This window comes from Ochotona curzoniae, unplaced genomic scaffold, assembly GCF_017591425.1.
Source record: "Ochotona curzoniae isolate NIBS_2020 unplaced genomic scaffold, NIBS_Ocur_1.0 contig_523, whole genome shotgun sequence".
NCBI lineage: Eukaryota > Metazoa > Chordata > Mammalia > Lagomorpha > Ochotonidae > Ochotona > Ochotona curzoniae.
In genome coordinates this window covers 7,164,000-7,182,812 of record NW_024466459.1, presented here as the reverse complement: position 1 = coordinate 7,182,812, position 18,813 = coordinate 7,164,000, and the positions used below count along the sequence as shown (strand labels likewise).

Sequence of the window (18,813 nt, the reverse complement as noted above, 5' to 3'; positions counted from 1 at the left end):
CACGGACCTCCATAGCCTGTGATCATGCTTTCTTACCTTGCTTTGAACTTCCTGTTGCTTCTCCACCCCCAGGCTCCACTGCCCTCTGAGGTCTGTGCAAGGAAGCCAGAGCCAGCTCCAGGAATCCTCCTGCACCAGCGTGGGGTTTGCACACTCAGGGGGAACCCGACCGAGAGAGCGCCCTTCCCCACCCCACCCCAAGGGCATCTGCTGGAGCTGCTTAAGTCCACCTGGAAAATTAAATGCCAGGGAATTCTCATCTCCTGCTGTCACAAGGTTGATCAAGAGAAAAGGCCAGACTTGTCAGAAACCCACGCTGAGAATCGGAGCCTTCTTTGTGTCTGTGCTAGCTCCGTCCCTGCTCATGGATGGCTGCACGCTCTGATTGATTCCCAATAACCACATGCAAACCAAAGCTTCTGCAAAACTCGCTTCCCCGCTCTGCCTGGACTCTGTGGGAGCCTGATGGGTGGCGTGGACCCACAGTGGAGCCTCTGGAGCTCTGGAATCCACAGGCCTCAGCTGAACTTCCAGCTGTGCTATTCATGGCTGATGAACTAGGAGAAGAGAGATATCTCACCCTTAGTCTTTTCCATCTATGAAATGGGTTGATAATTTGTCCTTCCTAGGAAGATTGCCAGAGAAAGATAAGATAATGCATGTGTGATGTGTGGCATCACGCCTGGCACGGGGCAGCGCCTGAGTCAGCAGGGCTGGCACCCCTGCTGTGGTCACTATTGGCCACACCCCTGCTGAGATTAGGGTGGTTACTGGTTCCACCATCTTGGTGTCATTGGTAGCATGGCCGGTGATGACCTCTCCCTGTCCCTTGGCCCGACTCGATGGCCACGTCCCCTGCTCTCACCCTCAGCCGTAAACATTGGGAAGCCAAGATAACAGAGTGATTTCCAGGGTGAAGGACAGGAAGTCTCCTGGGATGCCTTTCCCACCCTGGAAATCCTGTCTGCTTTTCTTCCAATCCTGCCTGCATCCTGCAGGACAGCAGGTCCAAGCCATGTACTTTGATGCTCTGAGGCTGCAGGGCAGGCAGTGGCAGTCTCCTCTTGTAGGAGCTTTCTGACCTTGGGGAGGGATGCTGGTGCTTAAGGGTGAGGGTCCCAGGCTAACCTTCCAGGCCTTTAACTCCCTGCCTCTGGCTCCTGCCTTCGCACTGTACCCTTAGGGAGGTCTACAGAATGACGGTGAGGACTGCCAGATGCCCTGTCCCCCAAGACACCACCTACCTCCTTTCCATGCCTTGAAAGCATCTCTTGCTGTCCATGGGATCTGTACTTCCTGTTACCACGTCGACTTTCCCATGCTCTAAGACATCCTCACCACAGGTCTTTGACATCGCCAGAGATACAGGTGCTGCTGGGAAGCACCCCACATTTCCATGCGTGCCTCCCCCAGCCTCCACCCTGCTTGCCTAACATTCAATGCCCCTAACGTTCATTCCGTGTGCAAGGCAATCACCGTGCCTGCTTGCCTGGGCAGCCCAGACTGACTGTTCAACAGTAAGACTGTCTTTGGACTGCCGAGCTGCTTTCTCTCCCTCGCCAGCCCCTGCCAACTGCATGCAAGCAGCCCTGTGGAGTTTGCAGTCAGTGTGCAGTGCAGTCACCCTCCCTGGAGGAGGGGGAGGAGGAGCTGCAGCAGCACCAGGTGGTATTTGGCTTTGAACTCAGCCACATGCCCTGTGGGCAAATGAAGGTATGGTTTGATTTTAACAGGGAGTAGAGGGGAAAATTCCTTTCTGTAAGTTTCAGATTGGCCAAGAGCCAAACAGAGAGCAGCGAGACAGAGACAGCAGGCCCAGGCCATTGAAGAGCATGTTACTCAGTGGCCAAGCATTCAACTGCTGAGATCCAGCCCAGGAGATTGGTTTTGTGGATGGAAAAGAAAGGAGCCTTTCAACCTCTCTGGGTTGACCCGCGTTGCAGTTTTGCTGAGCGGCTGTCCTGGAGTTTCCTCCCGGAGTGATTGCTTTATGCCATCCAGATGTGTACCAGGCGATGGTGTTGTTTTTTGCCTTGCCAGATGTGTACGGAGAGGAAAGTGAGCTCTGGCAGGGGAGAAGGCCCGTCTTGGAAGCCTCCAGAATCTCACAATGCCACCGTTGTATGGGAGTCACTAAAGCTCAGGAAATGGAAAGAGCTCCCGGGCTGCCCCACTCCTCGCTCCCTCCCTTTTTTCCCCAGCTGAGGACCTGAGGCCGGGAGAGCTAAGATGTGCTCCCTGCTGAGTGACTACCTGCAGCTGGGATCAGACAGCACCCCCTGCTTCCACTGGACCTCTAGCCAGGCACACATCTGTGTCCTTGCTGCCTGCACCTGGTGCTCCTGGGGCTTAGGGTGTCCTGGTGAGCAGAGGAGGCTCCCAGCTTGATTGGGTGCCACATCAGGCATGGGAGAAAGAACAATAAACATAGACCACAAATGCATTCTGCGGTAGGTTCAAAGGTCATAAACGCTATCAGGGAGGATGGGAAGGAGGGAGAGAAGAGAAAGGAAAATAGACCTTGGGACCTTAAGGTAGATTTCCACTGAGAAGATGACTGTGTTACCTATATAGCAGAACAGCTCAAGACTTAGTGGCTTAAAGAAGAGAGAGAGAGAGAGAGTGTGTGTGTGTGTGTGTGTGTGTTAGGAATCCAGGAGTGACTTTGCTGGGTGGTCCAGGCTCAGGGTCTTTCATTAGGTTGGATCAAGAGGTGAGCTGGGACTACCATCACCTGAAGGCTTGCCCAAGACTGACACACTCAAGTGGCTGTCGGCACTAGGACACAGTTCCCCAGCATGTGGGCAGCACATGGCTGCCTGAGTGTTCTCACAACATGGCAGGTGCCATGCCAGAGCCAATGGTCTAGAGAGAGAAGAGGCAGAAACTGCAGCATCTTTATGGGATCAAACCTTGGGGAAGTCGTATGACCTGGCCTTCAAGAGGTAAAGATAATATCACACAGAATCTAAGATGGAATATTCTAGCGAAAGCTCCTGAAAGCAGGTGCAGCCAAGCATTTGGGGGAAAGAGTAAGAGAAAAGAAAAAGTAGAAGAAGTAAGAGAGAGAGAGAGTGGATAGGTCAGGGAAGGTTACATTGAGGACCTGGGCTTTGCCTCCAGCTGAGGTGGGGAGCCGCAGAAGCGTGCCGAGGGGAAGGGCATCAGATGTAAGGAGCAGAGAGGTCCATTAGGAGGCTGTTACCACCATCCAGGGAGCTGGATGCTCCGTGGAAGTTCCTACCTGGGGCAGCAGTGGAGGAGGCGTGGCTGGACTGGGCTAGGAAGAGATCTGGAAGGATCTCTGAGGCTTCCGTCAGATCGTGTGTGAGGTGGAACTGGCAGTACCGGGGACAACACGGTTGCTGATCCTCTCTTCTGCAGGGCTGCCATGGGTTCTCCCCACCTGTCATTCAAGTTGAAGCCAAGCAGGGTTGGAAACAATTCATTCCTATGCTGTGTTCTGAGGTTTATCATTTTGTATTTTTAGGCCCTAGTCCCTGCATCTAAGAGATGCAAAATGATGCTGTGTCTGTCTGACGGCCCTGAAAGCTCGTTGGGACAAAGCACCCAGGTTGGCTGGGGTGTTCTAAGTTACTGGAAAACTATGCGTGTTTGTTGCAGTCCCTCCAATTAAAGCTTGATCCTGCAGGGTGTAGTGAGAGACCAGAGCTACAGCAGATGTTTCTGGGATACCCCTGAGAGTCCAGGCCTGTGGTCTCAAGGCTATCCACGTGCCTCGCCTGCAGGAAGGGAGAAAGCCAGGCCCTCGCCAGTCAAACCGCAGGTGGCTCTCCTCTGGGGTCTTAGGGTGTACCTCACCTGTTTTCACCAAGTTCAGAAACAACCACGACTGACTGTGCTGTCAGAGGTGAGCGTGGTCATTTCCCCTCGTGGGAGGCAGTGTTGGGCAGCGAGCCTGGCGTGGGGGGACCCTGGGCTGCTGCTGCTATGGCTGTGGGTTCTGTGGGTTTGTCGAGTGCCTCTGTATGTAAACTCAGCTGCAGCTAACAACATCTTTGTCATTTATTTCTTGAAGCATTTATTTGACAACCAGAATAACAGGGGCAGGAGAGAGACTGAGAGGTCGGTCTTCTACCCACTGGCTCCCTCTCCAGATGGCCACAAATGGCTGGACCAGGACAAAGCCAAGAGCTCAGAACTCCATCCAGGTTGCACCACATGGCAGCAAGGGCCCAAGTACTTGCAGGAAGCTGGACTGGAAGCAGAGCAGCCAGGACTCTAAATGCAGTTCTCATATGGGATGCCAGCATCTCAACTGCCAGCTTGACCTGCTGCCCCACAGCATCTGTTTTAGAAATGTCTTTTTTTAAATTATTTTTATTGGAAAAGCAGATATTCAGAGAGAAGGAGAAACAAAGAGAAAGATCCTCTGTCCACTGGTTGACTCCCCAAGTGGTCACAATGGCCAAAGCTGAGCCGATCTGAAGCTAGGAGCCAGAAGCTTCCTCCAGGTCTCCCATACAGATACAGAAACCCAAGGCTTTGGGCCTCCTCTGCTCCCTTCCCAGGCCACAAGCAGGGAGCTGGAAGGGGAGTGGAGCAGCTGGGACACAAACCAGCACTCATATGGGATCTGGGTGGGTCATTAGGCCATGGCACAGGGCCCTAGAAATGTCTTTCTAAAAAGACAATGGGAAGTTATTCTTTTTTTCCAAAATAGGAAGCTACTTCAAAACATTTCATGGAATAATTGAGTTTGAAGGTAAATTTGTTTTGATGTACAACTTTTTGAAGTTAATGCAATTTTTATAACACCCTTTTCCATGAACTTTATAAAGGCCTCTCCTCTGCCTGGGGTTTTCAGATTACTCTTTTAATGCCATTTTCCATGAGCACACTGTGCCCTCCAAGAATTGCCACCCAGGAACTGAAGTCCTGAGTCCTTAAATTCTGCTCAAAAGCTTTTTTTTTTTTTTTTAAATCAAAACTTACAAATAAAAATGGCAAAGGGCCATGGATGCCTTATAGCAGCTGGTGGACGGGAAGGCGTTGCTGGGTTTTGCTGTTTGGCTACTGAGTATGAATAGGACTGGACAGCGCTCACAACCCTGCCACCTGCTTTCTCCTGCTCAGGATTTTGTCTGAGACGCCCTGGAGCTGCAGCACAGGGGACTGGCTCCTCCCACTGCCATGCTGCATGGTTGGCATGGGTGTGGCTGGGGATGGCAGCCCCACACTCTAGGTGCCCGTGTCTGTTGAGGCTTCTGTGGGAATACTGCTCTTGGGCACACCACACTGGGCTGGGTGATGTGAACCCTGAGCTTCCTGTGCTGGGCACATTTGACAGGGTCAGTTCCTGGGGCATCCTCCTGGCAAGGCAGAGACCCCAAAGATACCTGGGACTTCCTATTTCCTGCAAGGAGAGGTGAGCACCATGACCCGAGTCACCCTTAGCCGCACCCTGCCTCGTGGCTTGATTTCTTGGGCCTCGACTGCACTTCATCTAAGGAAGGTGGCAGACTCTTAACGGATGGCCTGTGCCAGGCAGGGAGTGGAGAAGGGAAGATCCCTTGCGTGCTAAGCCTGCCTGCTGAGCAGGTAGGGCCAGGCGGCCCTGTGGGGAGCACCCAGGCCCTTCCCACCCGCAGGCTCATCAAACACCTCAACAGGTTGCCCCAGTGGGAAGCCGGTGACATCATCATCTGGCCCAAACAATCAGGCCTTTCAGAGCCGATAACAATCAGCATGGTGTGTGAGGGCCTGCTGTGCAAAAACACACATGCACTCCGCCCCTGGGAGGATCACCCAGTCAGAGCCTTCCTCTCTCACTGGGCCAGAGACTATGGCCCACAAGCAAGGCCACCGTGTGCCAGCATGCTCACCTGCCCATTCGCCCCACCATCTCCTCTACCCGCAGGCTGAGCACTCTCCATGTAATGCACAACTCCAAGGGGTGCCATAGGCAGAGATGGCAGGTGGAAGGTTCACCCCAGTCCCCGCCCACCTGTGACTCTGGGGTGGATCTCACCTTCTTGCTTAGCTCCCGGAAGGGCCGTACTGCCCTGAGCCCAGATGGTGTATTGTGACATATGCCAAGAGCAGTTTTCTGGGCTCATTCCTGGGTGGTTCTCTCATTTAGGGATTTGCCAAAGAAGCATGCTAACCTACACCATGGCTTCCTCTGGGGTCATTTTGCCTCCCGGGCAACTTGGGCTGTGTCTTCTAGCTGACAGAGCTGGAAGGTTGCTCCTGGCCTCTTGGGGACAGGGGCCGGGGTGCTGCCAAATGGGACCTTCCCGTAGTACAGAATCAGCAGTTCCAAGTGCCAGGGGGCAGGGACGCAGGGAGACTGAGAAACCCCTCTGCGACTGAGCAGTTCCAGTTCTGTCAAACCCTGGGGGTCTCCTGTGAGCCCCTTCCCAGAACCAGGCTTGCTTTCCCTGCTGACCCAAGTGGACGGGAACCTCACCTCCCCAGGCGAGCTCACACCCCCAACTCCCCGGCCCCAACACTTGCTGGGAGTTGAGCCCAGGCAAGCCATCTTTCCCTGCAGAGGTGAGATGAGTCTGTGATTAAGCGATTCTATTCTGTCATCTCCCACCTGGATAACCCCGAGGAGCAGTCCCTTAGCTCCCGGTGCATCAGTTTGCCTGTCTGTGAAATGGGAGTAATAACAGAGGCCTGTGCTCAGGAAGGAGTGGAGGGAACAGAGCATGCCGCTAGGTGTGAGGTGCTTACAGCATCTGATCAAGAGCGGTGATGATCACCGTCGCCTGAGACCCCAGGCTTCCTCCAAGGGGCATGGCGTCAGCCACGGGTCGTTGCAGTGGGGTCTGCTGTGCTGTGTGTGGTCCTGACTCATGCTGGAGGCGTCCCCTGAGCTCCAGGTCTGGGATGTTTGTGAGTCGAAGGTTGGAACAGAGATGGCCAACGAGTGGGTTTCAGCAGAAACCCCGGGTGCTGCTCACGCATCACCCGGCTCTGCTTCTGAGAATGGGGCAGAGGTCCCTGGGATGGGACTCCACGCTCTGGCCTGGAGAAGCTGCCTGGCATGGAGCTGAGACCTACAACGTTCAGGCTGTCCTCCAAAAGCCAGCAGACCCCTGCGGGAGGCTACCATCTAGGGAGATGGGTTCCGGCTCCAGCATCTTTGCTTGCGTCTCTTTGCTTGTTGTGGGGAAGGAAAGACGACCTGGTCAGAGTGCCTTGTCCCATCTCGCTCCCTAGCCTTCGCCCTCATCCTGCCAAGTCCATCTTGGGTGTCACCTTCCCCTGGGAAGGTTGCAGAACCAGCACCTCGCTCACCCTGTGCTCCATGCCCCTCTCAGGGCTAGCAGGTTCTGTGCTCTCCTGTTGCTGTTTGCCCGGAGTTTCTCTGCCCCACCCCTTTCCATTCTAAGCTCTTGAGGACAGGGCCTTACGTTCTCTGTCAGCACCGGGCCTGGACCTCGGAGCAGATTCCGGCATTCCTCCGAAACCAAGCCTTCCAGCCAGCCACGTTGCTAATTCAGGGCATGATCCTGACCAGGAGGTCCCCAAACCGAGAAAAGGCAGAGCATGGGTTGGACAAGAAATTGGGGGTAAAGTCAGGTGGTCATTTCCAGCTCCTAGCTCAGCACTGCCCCGCTCGGGACCTGACCCTGACAACACCTGACCTTGACAACAGCTGTCCTTTGAGGCGCTGGCAGCAACCTTCAGTGGTGCTTCTTTGCCATAATGCAAGAGCCCTGTAGGGGGGCTGGGGTCACACCTGTCTTACAGAGCAAAGGCTGAGCTTGTGGCCCTCTCGACACCAAGGGGTGGAGCAAGACCACCTCTGTGGGGCCCCGTGATTCCTGTGTTCTCCCGATTGTCACCTTTGGGGTGTTGGCAGGGAAAGCTGAGCAGGAAGAGGATGCAGGAGAAGCCCTCTGGCCTGGGTAGGGTACGTGGGGAGCAGTCAGGCCCCTGTTGCTCCCCATCCTCCTAGGAAAAGCAGCTGTGCCCCCTGCCCACCCCCAGGACTGCCCTCCTTGTTCTTGGGGCTTGAGGTTTCCGAAGCTCAGGGTAGGGAGGCCCCTCCCACCAGGCGGCACAGAGGGGACCCTGGCCACCGCCTCCAAGCCTCCACCAGCAGGCAGGGGGAGAAGGAGGGTAAGGGGTCGGGGGGCCGGGGGAGGCAGCCACAGCAGCAGCTGTGGGTGGCTGGCTGCCCCCTGGCATCCAGACCCAGCTGATGCGATGAGTGAACCACCACCACCCGCTGCCCCCCAGCCACCAGCCACCAAACCCCACGTGGGCCCAGCCCCTCCATCTGCTGAGAGTCAATATTTATGAGCAAACCCCATGCCTCTGCCCCCTCCCCACCCCTGTCTCCCAGGGGACTTTCCAGCTGCCTCCCTCTTGGCCCTCGCCAGCCTGAATCACTCCTTTGTGTACCAGACCCAGGCAGGAGAGCAAAGTGTCCGCTGGCCCCGGGTGTCACTCAGCTGAGCGGGAGATGGTGGCCCAAAGGGGCTGACCTGCTGTCCACCTGTGTGGGTGGAGCACCCAGAGGAGCCAGAGGGGCTGTTAGAGTACTTGGAGCAGGATGCCCTTTGGGCTTGAATCTGCTGTGTGCTTTGTCCAGGATTCTATAAACACCCCCTGTGGCTACTGAAACCCCTCACCACAGCTGACCCTCGCAGCATTTCAGAACACTTCCAAGGGTGACCAGCTCATCCCCCAGTGTCCAGGAACCTTCCGCTCTCAGGGGGAGTTTAGCCCCGGGAGTCCTGCCTGCCTGCCTGCCAGGTACCCTTGCAGTGTTAGGCTGGGTACCCTGGTTCCTCAGCATAGCAGACGCTCGTGGTCAGCAAACTTGGTCCTGGACAGATCCCTGAGCTGGGCTGTGCCTTTGCTGCTCCCCTGCCCTGGCTTTGCCCTCCTCCCTTCTTACTAGTCCCGTTTCCACCTCCATCCCACCTTGCTCCTTATAAAAACGAAAGTACGACAGGAAATTCACATCGTGAATACTGTAGCTCCGAACGCGGGACGCTGCAAAGCAGTGCTCTGAGTCTGCTTGCCAGTGCAGCCCAGCACCTAGGACACCTGCCCATCCTGCCCACCCTGCCTCCTTCCCTCCCTCCCCTGTCCTGTCTCCCCACAGATAACCCTTCCCGCAGGGTCCTCTCCCTTGCTGCTGGAGAGAGGCCACTGGGGGAGGGGGCTTGGCTGGTCACAGAAGGGACACGGTCAGGGGACAGCCTGTGGTTTGTTTGCTTAAAGAGCCCTTCATCCCCGCTTCCCTTCCCTCCAGTTAATTTGTCGTGGTCCAGGCTAGTAATGGTGTCTTTGTGTTGCTGCTGGGGAGGAACAAAACACACAGGACAGCAGCCCCACTGTCTTGCCCAGGCCACGGGCTGCTCGAGTCTGCTTCTCCCTCCTGCCTCTGAATGCTGCCCCGAATGCTCATCACCCATCCTGGAAAAGAACCGTCTCATCTGGGCTGCCCCTTCACGGAGCCCCAAGCACAGAGACCACGTAGTCACTGAGTCTGAGGGTTTCACTGGGCAGCCTAGGATGGGCACACAGTGGGGCTGCAGCGGGCGGTCAGCAAGCCCAGGGCTTCTTCCAGCTCCCGCCCTCCCCACCCCCACCAGGAGGCCGGCCCTTTTCCTTCTTTGCCATCTGCCACCTTCAGCCCTCACTGCTCCTGAGTCAGCTCAGTGCTTGGCCACACAAGGGCCCTGCCCAGCAGCCTGATCCCATTTCCCTCTGCCCCCTTTGCATGGAGCTTTACTGTACTGGACAGTGTCTACACATACAGCCTGTGCCACCGGACACCCGCTCTGACCCTGCTGCCCTGGTTCCCTGGGAACCCTCTCTCCTGCTCTCCCCAAGTCAGATTGCCCTGGGTCTGCAGGAGGCTTTCTCTGGTCGCTGATGGTGTCCTTGGCTCCCAGTCCGTGCCAGAATGGCAGAGAAGGGGCTCCCGTGATGGAGCGGTGCTTGACTGCCATCCTCATTCCATTGCCTCTGGTGACTTCTCAGTCTGCTGGTTCTCCACACTGTCACCTGTACTTAAAAGCTGCCGGCCTAGGGCTGGCCACCAGTGCAACTCAGCAGCGTGGCCCCAGGGCCTTGGCATCTGCTAGAGCTCTCTCTAACTGAAATGTGTGGCCAGGTTGGAAAGCTTGAATCTAAAGTGATACAGGTGACGGGGAGGAGTGGAGGCCATGGGGGAGTCTGGGTCTTTCTTTGAGGCCACCCTGCCCAGTCACTCTAAGAGAAGCACAGCATGCAATCAGGCAAGAGGGTGTGGTGGGCCAGCCCAGGTCTCCCTCGTGTCGCGCCCACGTGTCTTACCGCCCAGCAATAGGACGCAGACGCGAGCGAAGCCTTCTGCGGTAAAATTTATTGTGCACACCAACATGAAGAGGAAAGAGGCTCGGATCCCGGCAGGCTTTCTACTCTTATGTGCTGTCTGGCCCCGCCTCCGCCGATGATAGGTCGGCGTCATGATTACGCAGGGTTCTGGGCGACTGGATTCGTCAGTCCCAGTGTTTACGTGCCTGCCGCGCCGCAGCTCACTGCGCATGCGCTAGGCGCCTGCGCAGTACTGCGAAGGCTACGTGACTCTGCACCAAACACCAAGATGTGGCTTCTCTGGCCGGCGCCATTTTGGGTACGGCATGTAGCCAGTACATACAGATATGGCTGGCAACACCCTTGGCCTTCCTCGTCAGAAAGACACCTGCAGCCCCAACCTCCATGAAAAGTCTTACAACCCGGGAGTGTTCCTTCAGCCACTTTGGGGCAGCAGGGAGAGGCTGGATGAGTTAGGGGTACATCCCCCACCACGGGGGTCTCTCTGAGAAGGCAGAGCAGGTGCAGGTTGCCTTCATGGTAGTGTCTCCGAGAAACACACAGAGACACAGACGCACAGAAATCCAGGCACATACACACAGAGACACTTAGATACACACACACACACACACAGACACCCAGGCACATGCAGACATGCAGAGACACTCAGATATATGCACATACACACACATACACAGCTAGATACACACGATGCCTGGACACATGCAGACACCCAGAAACACACACACACACGACACCCAGACATACACGCCCTTTTCTTCCAAAAACCCTCCAGGCATATTTCGGGGGAATGAGGCACCCGCTGGATTACCTGAGCAGTCCCTCCCCTGGGCGAGGCACTTCAGAGACCAGAGAAAGGCCCACCCCAGGGCTCACTGTCCAGCAAAGAAGGAAGTGTGGTGGCTTGGGGAAACCTGGGTACATCCTGCTTCCGTGTCCTCCGCACCTGGGGAGGATCCAGAACCCACTGTCTGTAGAGGATGGAGCCTGGAGGTCAGCCGGGGCCACAGGTTGCAGGGTCAGACTCAACAGTGCCGACTGCCGGGGGCGTGTCTCTTGCTGGTTAGGGAACAAATGAGACTATTTCAGACGCTGTCATGTTGCTAAGCCTATCGGTGGCACCACAGGGAAACACCATCTAGCTGTCGAGAAGGGACAGGATGAATGTTGTTGAGTGACATGAAACACAGATGAGCTAAAGGTTTCCAAGGTCAAAATCCTAGTAGGGTTGGCCTCTTGTTCAAGAGTCTCCTGGGCCTGGCAGCTCTGGGGAGGGGTGGCTTCCTGCTGCCAGGGTGTCCTTAGGGGCGAGCCCTGGACAGAGCAGGTACGCATGATTGGGGTGTAACAGCAAGCGTGGGAGGAGCTGTGGGTTGTCAAGCAAATTGGGGATTAAATGAGAGACCTGGGGTTGCCATGGTGGTGCAGGATGTTAAGCCACTACTCGCAACCCTGGCATCCTGTACCACAGGGCTGATCCCAGTCCTGGCTGTTCCACCTCCATTCCAGCACCCTGCTGATGTGCCTAGGGAAGCAACAGAGGTGGCTCAAGTGCTTGGGTCCCTGCCACCTGGGCCCAGGCTCCTGGTCCGACTGGTGTGGCTATCTGGGGAGTGAACCAGATGATAGAAGATCCTCTCTCTCTCTCTTTCTCTCTCTCTCTTCTCCTTTCTCTGTATGCCACTTAGCCTTTTAAATAGATAAATGTTGTTGTTTTTCAAAATGGGAAATGCCTCAGGAGGGCTGTCCTTGGCAGTCATGGCTGGAGGTTACAGCCTGGGGACCACAGCCAGAGCTGACCTGGTAGGACCTTCAGACAGGAAGTACAGCCGGGTTCCCAGAGCCTGCAGCTGGTGGCTGGTGACCGAACAGAGAGGACAGGGTGGAGCTCAGCTGCTGGACTCCTGCACTCCCTCACCTGGGTCCAGAGCTCCTGGGTGGGTTCCGGCATGAATCAGCTGACCGCAAAGCGGAGTTTCCTTGCTTTGTCTGGTCCGCCCCCAGCTCCCTCAGGCCACAGACCAGCGCTGCCTGCCAGGTGACACCCTGACGCCCTGGAGTCTGGAGCAGGTCCTTCTGGGAAGACTACCCCTTGGACCTGTCAGCAGGGCTCAGGCCAAGTACGCTCTGGGGAATCACTCCCAAATTGCACTCCACCCCACATACCACCCCCTCAGCCTTCTGCCCCTTTGGTGGCTGTGTGGGCATTGGCAGCATTTGCTAGGAGAATTTTTTTTAAGATTTATTTATTTTTATTGGAAAGTCAGGAGGAGAGACAGAGAGGAAGATCTTCCATACAGTGATTTACTCTGCAACAGCTGGAGCTGCACCAATCCTAATCCAGGAGCCAGGAGCCCTTCCGGGTGCGGGGGTCCCAAGGCTTTGGACTGTCCTTGATTGCTTTCCCAAGCCACAGCCAGGAGCTGGATGGGAAGTGGGACAACTGGGATTAAAACTGGTGCCCATATGGGATCCCGGCATGTTCAAGGTGAGGATTTTAGCCACTAGGCCACCGCGCCGAGCCCACTAGGAGGATTCTTGCCTGCTTGGCTAAGCTGTGAAGCTCCTGGGGTCAGACACTGGGTCCCACACTGCAGTGTCTCATCCACCTCCCGCCCTCTTTTGCACACCGCTCCCTAATTTTGTGCACCAAGTGAGTTCTCAAAGATGGACATTGACAAGCTGAGCTACTCGCGCAGCACAGCCCCTGTCCCTGACTATGTCCTGCACGACCAGGAGGCAGGAGAGCTTGGAGCAAAAACCCCTGGGCCCACGGAAGTGCAGAGACAGTGCCAGCCACGCACGGGGTCTGGGGAGAAGCCAAGCCCAGGGCCAGATCCTGCACCTGCAAGCCCTCATCACATCTCTGAGGTCGCAGCCAGATGACAGAGTATAGTGCTGGCCCCTGGGCTGTGGCCGAGTAGGCAGCAGAATGAGCCAAGCCCTTCGTGTGTGCATGGAGCTCTGCAGGCATTGTTGAGGCCCAGAGGCAGAGGAGTACCAGACACTGCCCGTCAGAACCACAGGGTATGGGCAGGTTGCGTGTAGGGGAGGGAGGCATAAGCAGGCAAGTGGGTGGTGCAGAGTTCGTGCAGCTGAGGGGCAGAAGGAAGACACTCTGATGCCCAGCCAACCTGTGGCCTTTGGTACTGAAGCACTATGAAGGTTGGGCATCCTGGGACCCCAGCCTGCATCCCCTCCCTCCGGGCCACTTGCAGGCTTCGCCTTTTTCTTTGCTCCCTCTGTCCCAGGTGACCGTCCACCTGGCTCATGGGGAAGAGTCCAGGGGTTTATGCAACAGCCTTCACGTGCCTTCTCTGTCTTTCAGGAATTTGGCCATTGGAATCGGGATCCAGAATTTCCCGGAGGGTCTGGCTGTCAGCCTCCCCTTGCGAGGGGCGGGCTTCTCCACCTGGCGAGCCTTCTGGTGAGTGCACAGCGTGTCACTGAGGCCGGAGCCAAGCACGCACCGTTGCAGGTGTCCCCGTGCCCTCCATGAAGGCGAGGTTGACCCCCTCCTCATCTGTAAGCCGGCCTGGGGATTTGGCCTGGGTGAACTTGGCACCCTCAGGTGGGGGGAGCTTGGCTCCAGATGGATAGCCTACACCTGAGCCGCTCCAGATGGTTCTCTTCTCCGTGGCACTTGGTTCCGTGGCCCCTGGACAGTCCATGTGCTGTCCACGCTGAGTGTGTGACGTCACTCAGCCCCCCGCCACCTGGCCCCAGGAGTCCGGCAGCAGCAGCCCCTCCTCCACATAATGACCAGGCCATGTGTGCAGCCAGTGTGGGACGATGGTCACCATAGCGCTGTCCCTCTCAACCCCCGAGCCCTGGCTGCTGTGTTCCTTCTACCACAACGGCAAGTCCCCGTTTCATGGTGGAAGGAGCCACTACCCAGGGAATGTAATGACCGCCACCAGCCCCCTGCGACCAAAAGACCAAAAGCAGGGCCCCTGAGACCAAAAGTTTCACAAGGAGGTTCTCTATCCCTCCACCCCGGGCTCTGAGCCACAGGTACACCTTGGTACAGCTCCAACCTGGGAGTGTATGATCCGAGCCTGCCACGGCATGGAAACCCCTGCCTTCTGTCCGCAGGCTCCTCACAGACTGAACTGACATTGTGCCCACAAGCTAGGGTCTCTTTGTCCACTGGTAAAGTTCATGCAATGAAGGCTTGGGTGAGGACAGGGAAGGAGGCCTTTTTATAAAGTAAATGACTGTCATTTCATACTGGGCCAGCTCTGGAGGGGGTGGGGCCTTTGTGGTCAACACCCAGACCCTGAGATGACACATTTTTCTCCCCTCCCTCACTCCAGTCTGGGCTTGATGTCAGACCACTGATTTTTTTGCCCCCTGCGGCCACAAAGCTGAGGCCAGGGATTACACACACTGCCGGTGCTGCTGGCCTGTGCATACAAGCATGGGGTACCAAGAAGCAGAACCCACTCCTGGAATTCTGCAGCAAAAACAAGGTCTCCTGCATGTCTGCTGTCTGCCTGTGGCCTGGGAGGACCAAGGAGGGACTGGAAGTCCACAGTGCCTGCTGGGACACTGGGCCAGGAAGACATCTTTCTCTTGTATAGATGGAAGGGTTGAGGCTCAGAAGCAGCGTATCCTGCCCAAGACAGACAGCAGATAAATAACAGTAAGAACAGTGTCCTGACTCCTTAGCTATGGCTGGCCCACCTGTGCAGGTACCTGATAGCTGGAGCTGCCCACCACGGGCCTCAAGTGCTGGCCTATCTCCTGTTGTCATGAAGAGTCAGCTCGCTGGCTTTCTAACTGCAGAGGCCCATTCCTGCCAGCTCCAACAAAGAAGTCCATGGAAGGAAACCCGGGGTGGGAGGGGGGTAGGGAATGGACTATTCCTATACATGTGGCCCAGCAGATCCACCCCCTCAACCAGTGGGAGTATGCCCCTTATATATCAGGGTACAGCTCTCCCTGGGAAATGCCCATGCTAGTCTCCATTGGTGCCCTGTCATTGCCGGCTGGTGAATGGCTGGGCAGCACATGGCATGGCCACACAGAGAAATGACGCTCGTCTCCAGGGAAGAATGAAGTACTGGTGCACACTGCCACGTGGCAGGCATCACGCCAAGTGAAGTAAGCCAGCGGGGAAGCAGCACACAGTACATGACTCTCATTCTGTGATGTGTCCACAGGGAGCTGATCCATGGCTTAAGAAAGGACATTATTGATCAGTGGGAGCTGTGGGGAGAGAGGAAAGGTGCCTGGCTCCCAGTGTGTCTAGGGTTTCTTTGCAGGGTATGGAATGTTCTGGAAGTAGTGGTTCAGGTCGCGTGGGCTTGTGCGCACAGTAGAAGCCACTGCATGTGTGGCATTCAGGGCTTGCGTCATATGACCCGCTACATCTCAATGATGCGGTTTATTTCTAGAAGGGAAGGAAGTGGTCTTAAGGTAATTGCGGCTGAGCGAGCCAAGGAAGGAGGGCGAGGGCCATGGTGCTGAAGAGCACACCTCTCTTGTCTGGAGTTGCCTCCACATAATGGGCTCGTGGCAGGTCAGCTCGGCTCTCCCCGCAGTGGCCCATGTCTCATCCCTGTTCTCTCCACAGGTATGGGCAGCTGAGCGGCATGGTGGAGCCCCTGGCCGGGGTCTTTGGGGCCTTTGCTGTGGTGCTGGCCGAGCCCATCCTGCCCTATGCTCTGGCCTTTGCCGCGGGCGCCATGGTCTATGTGGTCATGGATGACATCATCCCAGAAGCCCAGATCAGGTACAGAGCTGCCCCTGATCATCGTCCGGCCCTTGCCCCATTCGCCTCTCCTTTCTCTAGTCCTCCCTCCTTGCCCTCCCCTTCCCAGCATCCTCCTCATCACCCCCACCCCAACCAGTGTTTTCTGAAACTCAGAGAAAGAGGAGGGCAGGGCAGGTATGGCAAGAGCAGAGTTCATGCTGAGCAAAAGACACGTGCACCCCCTGCACCCCAGGGAGCGAGCCACCATGTTCCTACCTGTGCTCACTCACTCTCCTTCTCTCTCTCTTGGCTTTTTGGGGGGCAGGGGCTAGAATGAGGGGGAGAGATGGATTCTAAAACAGTAGCTAAAGAGTAGCTTTATATTCATGTTCTTGTCTAGCCATCCCTTGTTCCCTGGGCTTACTGTGCTTCATTTTGGCTTAATTGCAGAATGACTTTGAAATTAGTGTACAGAGCCAGACTAGATAATGTCTTCAAAACATTGCCACTTATCGTCACTGTCATCATCATTATTTGAAACAGACAGAGAAGGAGAGAGAAAGAGAGATCTTCTACCTGCTGGTTCTCTCCCCCAAGTGCTGGTTGAGCCAGGTTCAAGCCAGGAGCCATGAACTCCATTTGGATTTCCCCATCTGGGTGCTAGGGACTCAAGTACTTGAGTCATTGCTTGTAGTCTCCTGATAGGAAGCCAGAAGCCAGAGCACAGCTGGAGATCCAACCCAAGTGCCCTGGGAATGCAGCCATTCCAAGCAGTATTTTCACCATTACACCCGCTGCTGACCACAGCGCCTCTTTTAGTATCCTATGCCTCAGTTTCCCTGGCAGGAACATGCGGTATTGTAGTGATAGCCCCGTCAAGAGTCTGCCTGGCATGTGGGAAGCTCCCGTGCACAGTACCCTCATGAGCAGCAGGTTCTCTGTCGGGACTGGTCTCTGCAGTGGATGCCATCAGCCAAGCCGGCAGCCCAGGGGGTGGGCTGTGCTGACCCGTGTCCTTTCCTTCCCTCCCAGTGGTAACGGGAAGCTGGCCTCCTGGACCTCCATCCTGGGCTTCGTGGTGATGATGTCGCTGGATGTCGGCCTGGGCTAGCGCCTAGCGCTTTGGACCGTGGGAAAGGCAGCTCTGGGAAGCGGAGGTCGGTGGGCTTCCACAGGACCACCCGCCTCTCCTTCCTATTAAAACAAGTTTCCTCTCCCTCCTGAGGGATTCTGATTCTGATTCTAATGGAACCATTGCTGTTTTGCTCTTGAGGGTGATGCTGGTTTGCTTTGTATGGAACTGCAGGCTTTCATTTTGGCCACTGATAATCAAGAGGCAACCCCTGCCTCCATCCCTACAGGCTCCCTCTATACACCGACAGCCCCTCAACATCTCCTGGGCAGCCTGGCCTGGGGACTTAGCACAACGGCCAGCACCTCTCCTGATCCTCCAGTGCTGACCCTGTGGCCACCTCAAACACTAGGTCTGGGGCACCAAGAGCCAACAAGCTACTGTCCAGCACCGCCGCCCCCCCCCCCCCAGAGGGATACACCTGCTTCTACCTCTGTGAGAGGGAAGCCACTGCAGAGGGGGCCCACTCTGGCCAGTCTTCCTTCTCATTCTGGTCTCTTAAGGGAAAGACAGGCATTCACTGAGGTTAAGGGAACTAGCGAATTAGGATGACTAAACAGTGAGCCTTATGAGAACAGGGCAGTGTGTGGCCTTGACCAGAGGCCGTGCTGTCCATGCAGCCCAGCAGCCGGGTGCTCCGTGCTGGCCGTCCAGTCTCCAAGGTGTTCAAGTTGATGTTTCTACTCTGCATTTTCTGCAAGTCTTGGGGACCCAGCACGCTGTTGGATATCAAGCCCTTCACTGATGCTTAGAGCGAGCCCTAGGACATTGGAATAAGCCACGAGTCTTTCCGCGTTGGTCACTGCCTAAATTATCACGTGTCTGACTCCCCAAGCTGCAGTGAGCTTTGCTGGAGTCAGCCAGCAGGGATTCAGGAGGGAACAAGAAGAGATAGTTTTGACATTTCCCACTTAGCATGTTATCATTCCAATTAAACCCTAAAGAATTACTGGAGCCAGACTAGAAGCCATCCTCCTTGTTTATTCACACAGCTTCTCCAAGCTAGGTGACATGCCACATGTGTCCCCAGCACAGTAAGGGCCTGCCATCCCCAGAGCTCAAAGGATCCACACAGGGCTGTGAGCAGCCCCTGCACTGAAGGCAGACAGCCCAGGAGCTGGGCGTGTGGGCCTGGTGCTCTCCCGAGTTTGCACGCCCACCTGCTCCCCAGGGTGAGTCTTCTGCCCTGGACCCCAGCCTGGGCCATTGTATGTTCTTCCAAACCACTCATGATCGAAACAATATGTGCTCCGAGGAGTGGTTGATGCAGTCGCTGGTCTGGGGGCTGGCCTGGTTATACATTTGATTTTTTTTAATGTCTTTGGAGTTCTCCGTAATGCCAATGTATGCTTTCTGCTGGACCAGACCTCATAACTGTGATTCACGTCAATAAACATATGGTTGCAGATGACCCGTGTTCCATTCACTCCTTCTCAGAGTTGCCTCTAGCTAGGGATGAGAAATACGTGAGCGTTTCACCCACACTGGAGCCAGCATCTGCCCCGCCGACACCAGTGGGAGCCGAGGAGAGAGCTCGGGTGAGAAGAGCTGCTCATCTAACCCCAGCTTCAACAAAAGAAGCTACTGGAAGGCGTTCTAGTCTGTTTTGTGTTGTTCTTGCAGAACACCTAGCAGTGAGTACTTTCTTTAACCCATGGTTCGGGGGGTCTAC

At 55.8% G+C, this 18,813-nt stretch overlaps 1 protein-coding gene across 3 annotated transcripts in view; it reads left to right on the top strand.

Annotated features, from left to right (window-relative positions):
• The window catches only part of SLC39A11 (solute carrier family 39 member 11), a 282,396-nt gene extending 263,844 nt beyond the window's left edge, over positions 1-18,552 (top strand). For all 3 annotated transcript variants that reach the window (XM_040989575.1, XM_040989574.1, XM_040989576.1), the window contains exons 8-10: positions 13,640-13,738; positions 15,890-16,048; positions 17,042-18,552. In XM_040989575.1, coding sequence (XP_040845509.1) covers positions 13,640-13,738; positions 15,890-16,048; positions 17,042-17,120 — 337 coding nt within the window. In that variant the 3' untranslated portion in view covers positions 17,121-18,552. The remainder of the gene's footprint in view (positions 1-13,639; positions 13,739-15,889; positions 16,049-17,041) is intronic.
• The last annotated feature ends 261 nt before the right edge of the window (positions 18,553-18,813 follow it).